Source organism: Panulirus ornatus, chromosome 56, assembly GCF_036320965.1.
Source record: "Panulirus ornatus isolate Po-2019 chromosome 56, ASM3632096v1, whole genome shotgun sequence".
In the NCBI taxonomy this organism is placed as follows: domain Eukaryota; kingdom Metazoa; phylum Arthropoda; class Malacostraca; order Decapoda; family Palinuridae; genus Panulirus; species Panulirus ornatus.
Genome location: NC_092279.1, coordinates 9350369 through 9363473, shown reverse-complemented (window position 1 = coordinate 9363473; position 13105 = coordinate 9350369). Strand labels below are relative to the sequence as shown.

The 13105-nt window shown below is 37.8% G+C and overlaps 1 protein-coding gene across 6 annotated transcripts in view; it reads left to right on the top strand.

The window, feature by feature from the left end:
• Oatp26F (Organic anion transporting polypeptide 26F) overlaps positions 1-13105 on the top strand; it is a 166742-nt gene that overhangs the window by 43671 nt on the left and 109966 nt on the right. For all 6 annotated transcript variants that reach the window (XR_011716746.1, XR_011716745.1, XR_011716744.1 and 3 more), the window contains one exon: positions 12454-12661. Coding sequence is in view for 3 of the 6 variants with exons in the window: in XM_071693724.1 (XP_071549825.1) it covers positions 12454-12661 (208 nt within the window). In the remaining 3 variants the exon portion in view is untranslated. The remainder of the gene's footprint in view (positions 1-12453; positions 12662-13105) is intronic.

The window sequence follows — 13105 nt, the reverse complement described above, 5'->3', positions numbered from 1 at the left end:
TAGTATGTGTATGTTACCAGGTGTCCTAGTATTGAACTTTAGTATGTGCATGGTGCCAGGTGTCCTAGTATTGAATATTTGTATGTGTATGGTACCAGGTGTCCTAGTATTGAACGTTATTATGTATATGGTACGGGTTTCTTAGTGATGAAGACTTATATATCCTTGGTAACACCGTGACTTTCGTAGAAAGAGGTCCTTGGTAACACCGTAACTCTCTTAGAAAGAGGTCTATGGTAGCACCGGGACTCTCGGAGAAAGAGGTCCTTGGTAACACCGTGACTCTCGTAGAAAGAGGTCCATGGTAACACCAGGACTCTCGTAGAAAGAGGTCCTGGGTAACACTGGGACTCTCGTAGAAAGAGGTCCTTGGTAACACTGGGACTCTCGTAGAAAGAGGTCCTTGGTAACACCGGGACTCTCGTAGAAAGAGGTCCTTGGTAACACCGGGACTCTCGTAGAAAGAGGTCCTTGGTAACACCGTTACTCTCGTAGAAAGAGGTTCTTGGTAACACCGTTACTCTCGTAGAAAGAGGTCCATGGTAACACCATTACTCTCGTAGAAAGAGGTCCTTGGTAATACCGTGACTCTCTTAGAAAGAGGTCCTTGTTAACAGTGGGACTCTCGTAGAAAGAGGTCCTTGGTAACACCGGGACTCTCGTAGAAAGAGATCCTTGGTAACACCGGGACTCTCGTTGAAAGAGGTCCTTGGTAACACCGTTACTCTCGTAGAAAGAGGTCCTTGGTAACACCGTTACTCTCATAGAAAGAGGTCCTTGGTAACACTGGGACTCTCGTAGAAAGAGGTCCTTGGTTAAACCGGGACCCTCGTAGAAAGAGGTCTTTGGTAACATTGGGACTCTCGTAGAAAGAGGTCCTTGGTAACACTGGGACTCTCGTAGAAAGAGGTCCTGGGTAACACCAGGAGTCTGGTAGAAAAATTCATTGGTAACACCAAGACTCTGGTAGAAAAATGTCCTTAGTAACACCAGGAGTGTGGCAGAAAGAGGTCCTGAGATAATCATAGATTGATTATATAAATCATTTTGCCTTTTTCCTCTTGTCTTTCTTCCTTTGCTTTGGTTGACTTAATGTTGTCATGAAGTAAGTCCCTTACTATATGTGCGTCATATGTTAAGTAACCAAGTGTGGATACTTTTCCTTCAGGCGTTTACGTATGAACAGTTTTGAACTGTTAGATTTTCTTTGATCCGTTTCTCTATTTTCCCTTTAATATTATTTTTCGTTACTTTAATAGTACAACATAATTGTCTCTCGAATGCATCTGCAAGTTCTAAAAAGACAATATACTTCCTTTTTCCTTTCATTAGGGCTTCACAGTGTATGTTGTTAGAATTTCGTAATTCATGTCGTTGTTTGTATGATGTTCATGTACAAAAACCTGCTGTTAGTCATTTATGTCTGTTGTTAGTAAGTTGTTCCATTATATGTTTCTGTATTATTCTCTCGGTTTTTTACATTATGTGTGACTGGTCTATATAGTTCGTCCTTTATGTACAGGTGTTATGTATGTCATGATACATTACTGCAACATTTTCTTAGATGTATGGTGAGAAGCTGAATGAGTGTTATCCTACAATAGTGTGGTGCAGTTTCGCTTTAATTGCTTAGTTGTTTCAGCAAGGCTTACAGTATATCTATCATTGTTCATATCAGGCTTACAGTATATCTATCATTGCTCATGTCAGGCTTACAGTATATCTATCATTGCTTATATCAGGCTTACAGTATATCTATCAGTGCTCATATTAGGCTTACAGTATATCTATCATTGTTCATATCAGGCTTACAGTATATCTATCATTGCTCATGTCAGGCTTACAGTATATCTATCATTGCTCATATCAGGCTTACAGTATATCTATCATTGTTCATATCAGGCTTACAGTATATCTATCATTGCTCATATCAGGCTTACAGTATATCTATCATTGCTCATATCAGGTTTACAGTATATCTATCATTGTTCATATCAGGCTTACAGTATATCTATCATTGCTCATATTAGGCTTACAGTATATCTATCATTGCTCATATCAGGCTTACAGTATATCTATCATTGTTCATATCAGGCTTACAGTATGTCTATCATTGTTCATATCATGCTTACAGTGTATCTATCATTTATGTTCATGTATGGTATAAGGTTGATGTATGTTATAAGGTTGGTGCAAGATATAAGGTTCGTGTATGTTATAAGGTTGGTGCAAGATATAAGGTTCGTGTATGTTATAAGGTTGGTGCAAGATATAAGGTTCGTGTATGTTATAAGGTTGATGTATGATTTATGTTCATGTATGGTATAAGGTTGATATATAGTATAAAGTTGATGTAAGGTGTAAGGTTGATGTATGATTTATGTTCATGTATGGTATAAGGTTGATGTATGATTTATGTTCATGTATGGTATAAGGTTGATGTATGATTTATGTTCATGTATGGTATAAGGTTCATGTATGGTATAAGGTTGATGTATGATTTATGTTCATGTATGGTATAAGGTTGATGGATGGTATAAGGTTGATGTATGATTTATGTTCATGTATGGTATAAGGTTGATGTATGGTATAAGGTTGATGTATGGTATAAGGTTGATGTATGGTATAAGGTTGATGTATGATTTATGTTCATGTATGGTATAAGGTTCATGTATGGTATAAGGTTGATGTATGATTTATGTTCATGTATGGTATAAGGTTCATGTATGTATGGGTTACTTGATGGCATAAGGTTCATGTATGGTATAAGGTTGATGTAGGATATAAGGTTGATGTATGTTATAAGGTTGGTGCAAGATATAAGGTTCGTGTATGTTATAAGGTTGATGTATGATTTATGTTCATGTATGGTATAAGGTTGATGTATGATTTATGTTCATGTATGGTATAAGGTTGATGTGTGGTATAAGGTTGATGTATGATTTATGTTCATGTATGGTATAAGGTTGATGTATGATTTATGTTCATGTATGGTATAAGGGTGATGAATAGTATAAGGTTGGTGTATGGTATAAGGTTGGTGTGTGGTATAAGGTTGATGTAGGGTATAAGGTTCATGTATGGTATAAGGTTCATGTATGGTATAAGGTTCATGTATGGTATAAGGTTGATGTATGATTTATGTTCATGTATGGTATAAGGTTGATATATAGTATAAAGTTGATGTATGGTATAAGGTTGATGTATGATTTATGTTCATGTATGGTATAAGGTTCATGTATGGTATAAGGTTGATGTATGATTTATGTTCATGTATGGTATAAGGTTGATGTATGGTTTAAGGTTGATGTACAGTGTAAGGTTGATGTATGTTATAAGGTTGATGTATGATTTATGTTCATGTATGGTATAAGGTTGATGTATGATTTATGTTCATGTATGGTATAAGGTTCATGTATGGTATAAGGTTGATGTATGATTTATGTTCATGTATGGTATAAGGTTGATGGATGGTATAAGGTTGATGTATGATTTATGTTCATGTATGGTATAAGGTTGATGTATGATTTATGTTCATGTATGGTATAAGGTTGATGTATGGTATAAGGTTGATGTATGATTTATGTTCATGTATGGTATAAGGTTGATGTATGTTATAAGGTTGATGTATGATTTATGTTCATGTATGGTATAAGGTTGATGTATGGTATAAGGTTGATGTATGATTTATGTTCATGTATGGTATAAGGTTGATGTATGATTTATGTTCATGTATGGTATAAGGTTGATGGATGGTATAAGGTTGATGTATGATTTATGTTCATGTATGGTATAAGGTTGATGTATGATTTATGTTCATGTATGGTATAAGGTTGATGTGTGGTATAAGGTTGATGTAGGTTATAAGGTTGGTGCAAGATATAAGGTTCGTGTATGTTATAAGGTTGATGTATGTTATAAGGTTGGTGCAAGATATAAGGTTCGTGTATGTTATAAGGTTGATGTATGATTTATGTTCATGTATGGTATAAGGTTGATGGATGATATAAAGGTTGATGTATGGTATAAGGTTCATGTATGGTATAAGGTTGATGTATGTTATAAGGTTGATGTATGATTTATGTTCATGTATGGTATAAGGTTCATGTATGGTATAAGGTTCATGTATGGTATAAGGTTGATGTATGTTATAAGGTTGATGTATGATTTATGTTCATGTATGGTATAAGGTTGATGTATGATTTATGTTCATGTATGGTATAAGGTTGATGGATGGTGTAATAGGTTGATGTATGGTATAAGGTTGATGTACGGTATAAGGTTGATGTATGTTATAAGGTTGATGAATGGTGTAAGGTTGATGTATGATTTATGTTCATGTATGGTATAAGGTTGATGTATGATTTATGTTCATGTATGGTATAAGATTGATGTAGGGTATGTTGATGTATGGTATAAGGTTCATGTATGTATGGGTTACTTGATGGCATAAGGTTCATGTATGTATGGGTTACTTGATGGCATAAGGTTCATGTATGGTATAAGGTTGATGTATGATTTATGTTCATGTATGGTATAAGGTTGATGTATGATTTATGTTCATGTATGGTATAAGGTTGATGTAGGATATAAGGTTGATGTATGTTATAAGGTTGGTGCAAGATATAAGGTTCGTGTATGTTATAAGGTTGATGTATGATTTATGTTCATGTATGGTATAAGGTTCATGTATGTATGGGTTACTTGATGGCATAAGGTTCATGTATGGTATAAGGCTCATGTATGGTATAAGATTGATGTAGGGTATGTTGATGTATGGTATAAGGTTGATGCGTAGTATAAGGACTTAATGTAGGGTATGAGGTTGATTTATGGTGTAAGCTTGATGTAGGGTATTAGGTTGATGTGTAAGGTTGATGGACAGTATAAGGTTGATCGATGGTGTAAGGTTGATGCATGGTCTAAGGTTGATAGATGGTATAAGGTTGATGGATGATATAAAGGTTGATGTAGGTTATAAGGTTGATGTATGGTTAAAGGTTGATGTATGGTATAAGGTTTATATATGGTTTTAGGTTCATGTATAGTATAAGCTCATGCATGGCATTATTAAGGTTAATGTGGGGTATGAGGTTGATGTGTGGTATAAGGCTGATGAATGATATAAGGTTCATGTATATTATAGGTTGAAGTATGGTATAAGTTTGATGTAGGGTAAAAGGTTGATGCATGGTTTAAGGTTGATGTATGGTATAAAGCTGATGGATGGTATAAGTTTGATTCAGGGCATAAGGTTGATGTGAAGTATAGGTTGATGGACGATATAAAGTTGATGTATGGTATAAGGTTGATGTGTGGTATGAGGTTGATGTAAAGTATAGGTTGATGGATGGTATAAAGTTGATGTATGGTATAAGGTTGATGTGTGGTATAGGGTTGATGTGAAGTATAGGTTGATGGGTGGTATAAAGTTGATGTATGGTATAAGGTTGATGTGTGGTATAAGGTTGATGTGAAGTATAGGTTGATGGATGGTATAAAGTTGATGTATAGTATAAGGTTGATGTGTGGTAGAAGGTTGATGTGAAGTATCGGTTGATGGATGGTATATAGTTGATGTATGGTATACGGTTGATGTGTAGTATAAGGTTGATGTGAAGTATAGGTTGATGGATGATATAAAGTTAATGTATGGTATAAGGTTGATGTGTGGTATTAGGTTGATGGATGGTATAAAGTTAATGTATGGTATAAGGTTGATGTGTGGTATTAGGTTGATGGATGGTATAAATTTGATGAATGATATATAGTTCATGTGTGATATTAGGTTGATGTGTGGTTTTACATTGGTGTATAAGGTTGATATATGGTATAAGGTTGATGTATGGTATCATGTTGATGTATGGCATTAGGTTGATGAATGGCATAAGGTTGATGGATTGTAGAAGGTTGGTGGATGAATATGGAATAAACTAAGTTATGGCAGTGAATGTTGACATAAGTTGAATAGTTATATTATGTCAGAGAACGTTCAACACGGGCACTACCAGTCTTCACTTCCCACGTAAAGCATAACGTTCGACACTTGGACCCTACCATCCTTCACCAGAGTTACCCCATTCCCCATGTGTGTGTGTGCTTTTTTTCACTTGTACATTTGTACGTATTTATGTCAAGATATGTAGGATGAAATCAAATTTACCAGTGAGTGTTCCTGACTTTAGAAAGGACAGTGTACAAGAATATAGTATTCAAAAGCACTGTGTCCATAAGAAAGTAGTAAGACATAATGGACTTTATGTAATGGAGGCAGGAGGCTGCCTCTTGACATTTATTATATTAGATGATAATAGTATCATCATACAGGAGTGTCTGTTCCTTCCGCTCTTGAGTGTGGAGGCGGCCACTACTCTGATCATTCCTCACGCATCGAACAAGCACAAGTCTCTCTTTACCTTCTAATTGTGGTGTTACTATGAATGATGTGTGAAGGAGCTCAGTGATACATGCTGCACAGGAGTGTGTTATAACTGGGTACATTAATATTAATGTATGTACCGTTAAAACTGGGCACATTATTATTAATGTATGCAACGTTATAACAGTACATTATTATTAAAGTATGTAACATAACTGGGTTTATTATTATTAATGTATGTAATGTAGCGGGGAGTACTGTTATAACTAGGTTCAACTTCATAGTTGGTGTTCTAGCTAGATGTAATGTCATAGCCAGATGCCATAATAAAGCTGGATGTATTGTTGTACCTGGATATATTGCTATAGCTGGATATATTGCTATAGCTGTATGCAGTGTCATATCTGGGTACAGTTTCATAGCTTGGTATAGTTAAGTTCAATGTTATAACTTGGTTCCACATTATAGTTTGGTTGAGTGTTATAGCTGGGTGCAGTTTTTATTGCTGGGTGCAATCTTATAGCTTGCTGCAGTGTTATAGGTGGGTTCTGTGTTATAGCTGGGTATGGTGTTATAGCTGGATGCACTGAGAACATTTATATCTTTGCCTAGAGCTGTAAAATATGCTGAAATCTTGTTGACATTTGGACAAACTTTGCTCTTGTTGAGATAGTACAAGACCCCAGCACCCGGGCTAGCTGGAATCCAGCACCAGAATCAGTAGAACCCAGCACTAGCAGAATCCCAGCACCAGGACTGAAAGGACCACAGCACCAGGACCAGCAGGACCACAGCACAAACAGAGAGCAGAGAAAAGACTTTACAGTCATAATTGGTGCAGTGTCTCGACTCAGGGCCTTTCTTAGGTCTGGTGCTATACCCGAACCTATTGCCATGGTCAGGTCTGGTGCCATCTTACACATAGTAACAATGCAGAGAGATGGGAGCATCTGCTCAAGACAACTGGATGTTGACCAAGCCTCACTCTGCACCACCAACCCAAACAGGATGCTCTCCCTCACTAGTTGTAAAGCCAACTCCAGACCCTGAGCGAATTCAGCCAAGTGCACGATCAGCTCAGGCAATAGTGTTTCCATCATTTTCCAACCAGCTCAACTAGTAATGTTAGTGTGTTCCTGTCTGATCATAGGAGCCCAAACCCTGAGTCCATTACACCCTGCACCTAAACCTTCCAATCCTTGACCAGGACTGATTACAGGAACCTGAGCTCAGAATCCATTATGCTCTGTTCCCCAGTTTTCCACCTCTTGACCAGGAACCTGTTCATTTTTGTTCATAATGTTTTGAGTTTTCCCACCATAGTCAGATCTCTCAACACCACTTATGACTATGACCAGCTAGGGGAGCAGATCTCAGTCATTTGAGAGGCTTATGACCCCAGGGCTTTGCTACTCCACCCACTTGTAGCTCAGTCATGCAGCCCCTGAATGCATGGGTTAACATGGACTTCTCTCCAAATGACTCTAATGAGATGATGGCTCCTCGCATCACAAGGATGCTGAGTTCAAGCCCTACTGCCTTTCTACTGAATGGCATGATTCTATGCAGAATAACACCATCCACCATGCCTTCTTTGCATACCCATTCCCTCCATACACTCCTACAGATGCTCAACAAACTTAACAAGGTCCATGCCCAACATCCTTCACACACCCTCCCTCACCAGGTACATGTATATCACCTTCCCTTACCACACTCAGGTATACTGCCATCCATCACCATGGTTATGTATATACAAAAGAATACAAAGGAACTCAAATAGCAACAGACCTTTGGATCCTTTCAAGGCTGTTTGTGATAATGGGAAGTGAAAGGAATTCGCAGAAGAGTGTGGTGAAAATTAGAAAGCATACAGATAATTCAAATTGTCATTTTGACTATGGAGATGCAGTTAATGAAAGTTGTAGATTTGAAGTGAAGTATCTAACAATCAAGCCTGTTCTTAAACATATCTATAGTACCACTTTTAACCATTCTTAATTGATAAATCATTCCAAAAGTTAATGATCCTGTTGAAAAACAAGTACTTCACCTCATTTGAGATAAAGTGTGTTTGTATCCATTACTATGAGTAAAATCAAATGACTCAAGTATTAGGTAACTTGATAGATCAAGATTATCAGAGCTTTTGATCTTTTGAATCTTTGTATTAGGTCACCTCTTAAACTTCTTTAAACTTGATAGATTCAGGCCGTATAATCTAATCTTGTAAGATTTGTTTATTGGTCCAGGAATCATCTTGGTGGCTCAGTGCTGTGCTCTCTCTGTTCTGTTTATGTCTTGTTTTAGGTAGGGTAACCTAAAATGAACACATGTGGACAAACAAATGAATTGCAAAGATTATAGATGATTTTCGTGGACTTAAATTCAAAAGCTCTACTTATGAAACTAAGAATTTTGTTCGCTCTTTTCATGGCTTCTGTGCACTGCTTACTTAATTCTAAGTCCCCAAAGATTATTACCCCCAAGTCTTTTTTCACATTTACTTTTTGCAGTTCTGCAGAATTCATACTGTAGCTTGCCTTTTCCACATTACTACCAATATGTAAAACTTTGCATGATGCATTTATCAATAATGAATTTGATTTGCCATCTGTGAGCCTAGTTCATCAGTTTGTCTGTCAGTTTGAATCTGTCAATGTTCAAGTTCAGTTGCAGATTCATTTCCCAGCTTTATATTAATTACAAATTTTGATATCTTGCAATTCAGTGTATTATCAATATTATAGATATCTATAATATCTATAATATCTATAATATCTATCCCTGGGGATAGGGGAGAAAGAATACTTCCCACATATTCCCTGCGTGTCGTAGAAGGCGACTAAAAGGGGAGGGAGCGGGGGGCTGGAAATCCTCCCCTCTCAATTTTTTTTAATTTTCCAAAAGAAGGAACAGAGAAAGGGGCCAGGTGAGGATATTCCCTCAGTGGCCCAGTTCTCTGTTCTTAACGCTACCTCGCTAACGCGGGAAATGGCGAATAGTTTGAAAAAGAAAAAAAAAAAAATATCTATAAGAAAGAGAACATTATCTCAGAAAGCAAAAATGGGTAGGTTTAAAGGAATAGTGGTTCCAACAATGTTGTATGGTTGCGAGGCGTGGGCTATGGATAGAGTTGTGCGCAGGAGGGTGGATGTGCTGGAAATGAGATGTTTGAGGACAATATGTGGTGTTAGGTGGTTTGATCGAGTAAGTAATGTAGGGTAAGAGAGATGTATGGAAATAAAAAGAGCGTGGTTGAGAGAGCAGGAGAAGGTGTTTTGAAATGGTTTGGGCACATGGAGAGAATGAGTGAGGAAAGATTGACCAAGAGGATATATGTGTCGGAGGTGGAGGGAACGAGGAGAAGTGGGAGACCAAATTGGAGGTGGAAAGATAGAGTGAAAAAGATTTTGAGTGATCGGGGCCTGAACATGCAGGAGGGTGAAAGGCAGGCAAGGAATAGAGTGAATTGGATCGATGTGGTATACCGGGGTCGACGTGCTGTCAATGGATTGAATCAGGGCATGTGAAGCGTCTAGGGTAAACCATGGAAAGTTCTGTGGGGCCTGGATGTGGAAAGGGAGCTGTGGTTTCGGGCATTATTACATGACCGCTAGAGACTGAGTGTGAACGAATGGGGCCGTTGTTGTCTTTTCCTAGCGCTACCTCGCACACATGAGGGGGGAGGGGGATGTTATTCCATGTGTGGCGAGGTGGCGATGGGAATAAATAAAGGCAGACTATGAATTATGTACATGTGTATATATGTATATGTCTGTGTGTGTATATATATGTGTACATTGAGATGTATAGGTATGTATATTTGCGTGTGTGGACGTGTATGTATGTACATGTGTATGTGGGTGGGTTGGGCCATTTCTTTCATCTGTTTCCTTGCGCTGCCTCGCAAATGCGGGAGACAGCGACAAAGCAAAATAAATATAAATAAATAAGTATAAGAAAGAGAATGGTCTCAATGATCCTTGTGGCACTATGGCACATCCCTTATTATGTCTAACCAATCTGATGCTTGACTATTAATTACTTCTCTTTGTCTACAACCAGTTAACCAATTTCCTACCTACTGAAGTACAATGCCATCAATGCCATGTGATTTAATTTTTGCTTGTAATCTTTGATGTTGAACTTTATTTATTGAAAGATTTTTGAAAATGTAGATAGGTAACATCACCTGCTTTACTTTTGTCATATATGTTGATTATATTATTAAAGAAATCAAGCTGATTTGTCAGACATGAGCAATTTTGTCAAAAAATATGCTAGGAATTATTCATTGGGTGGTGGTCCTCTAAATGGTCCACGATTCCATCTCGAGTGGTGGTTTTCATATCACCTTCATCATGCGCAGGCACCTTCTCTTCACCTTGGAGAGGTATATCATTTTTCCTTACTATGCACATGTATATCACATTATCTAACCATACACAGGTATATCACCATCCCTTACCGTAAACAGGAGTATCACCTTCCCTCACCATGCACATGTATATCATATATCACCTTCCTTCGCATGGATATGTGTATCACCTTCTCTTACAATGCACATGCATATTACCTTCCTTTACCAAGCTCAGGTATATCACCTTCCTTCACCATACACAGGATATCTCAATCCCTTACAGTACACAAGTATATCACATTACCTGACCATACACGTGTATATATTCCCTCCCTGTAAACAGTTATATCACATTATCTTACCATACATGAGTATATAATGTTCACTAACCATACATAAGTATATCACATTCCCTCACCATACACAAGTTGTACCTGCATGACTTCTTGTGTGACTTGGCAGAGTTAGAGGAATGATTTTCATAGTCACTATATGAACAGTGTACTTTATGAGGGAAAACTAATGTTGAATATCAATTTACTACTATGCTGTGATTAAGAGGGGGATAACCCCATAGAGCAGCCAGGGAAGGAATATCTTCCTCCCTATTGTGTTCTTATGTTCCTGTTCCTCTTACCTTGAAATTGTTGCTTTTATTATGTTCTCATTATTACTCTCATCGCATATCCTTATAATTGTTGCCTTTATTATGTTTCCATATTAATGTTTCCTTTGTTTCATTGTCCCTGTTCTCCTTCTCTTGCTTTAATATTCCCAAGGTTTCTTCTCCTTGATGATGTGCATCTGTGGGTTGGCCCACCAAGCTCATTTCTCTAGGAATTTGTAAGTCAGGTGCAGTCACATCAGGCTGCCATCAGTTAGATGACACTTTGTGGAGTGACACTGGGTCACTTCACATTCATTATCCCCCTGTTATTGTTGTTCCCTTCATCATAATATTGTTCCCTTTATTCTCCCCTATTTGTTCTCCACAGTATGTTCTCATATTATTGTTCCTTCCATTTTTCCTACAATATTGTTCATTCCATTTTCTACATATATTAATTCCCATCACTGTTTACCATACAATAAATGTCCATTATTTTCTATGATATTGTTCCCTTCATTATGTTTCCATGTTATTGTTACCTTCATTCTGTTTCCATATCTTTGTTCCCTTTCATCATATTTCCAAAATGTTGTTCCCTTCATTATTTTCCATATTATAGTTCTCATCATTTTGTTTCCAAGATACTGTTGCCTTTATTATTTCCAAAATACTGTCTCATCATTGCTTCCATAATATTGTTCCCTTATCATTGTTTTCTTCATTTTGTTTCCACATAATTGTTCACCTCATAATGTTCCCACTTTGTATGCTTCATGACATGATTGTTGTCTTCATTATGTTAACATTCTGTAGTTCTCTCTCTTAGTATGGTAATATTGTTACCTACTCCAAGTTAACTCTCAGTGCACTATTTTACTTCATTATTTTCTATTTATTCAATTATGAAATTTCATTGCCCTCACTTTGTTACAGTATCACTGTTCACCTTATTTTTCCTCATACATATGTTCTATTCCCTTACTCTCATTCTACTGATTAAAAATTCACTGCGTTATTATTCTATCCCTGATAAGTTTGCTGTTTACTGTATCCTATTTCTTATCAGTACATCATAGATTTATTAGTGCCTTGGTGTTGCAGGGTTCAACAAGCAGTGATCCTGAAGGGTCTGTGGGAATGGGTGTGGGTATGGTGGGTGTGTCATCATCTCGGGCAGACCTGGTGCTGGACGATGATGATGAAGATGGTGGGGAGTGTGGCTGGCTCTGTTTTCGGCCAGAGAAGCTGCAGCAGACCCGCACTGCCAAGTGGGTCCTCTTCTGGCTCTGCTGGGCTGCTGCTGCACAAGGTGAGTGCCTCCCAACCTCTAGCCCATTGCGCATACCCATGCAGATATTCTCAGTGGCCCCATGCTTTAGCAGGTACTATTAGGATCTCATGCTCTAGCTGCCAAGCAGGTACACTCAGGACTCCATGTACTGGCAGGTACACTCAGGAGTCCATGCTCTAGCAGGTACAGTCAGTACCCCATTCTCTGGTATGTACACTCAGTAAGCCATTCTCTGATAGGTACACACAGTATCCCATGCTCTGGCAGGTACATTCAGGACCTTTAATTCTGACATGACATGGCGGGTACACTGAATTTAGCAATTTGTGTTTTTCTTGTAAACCTAACTGGGCAAGGATTTATAGAGATCATACAGAAGTAGTAGCACCACACCATTCTCCTTCACCTCTAAACCATAGGCCCAAACTGCCTTTCCAGGTCACTGAAACGAGGGGAATGGAG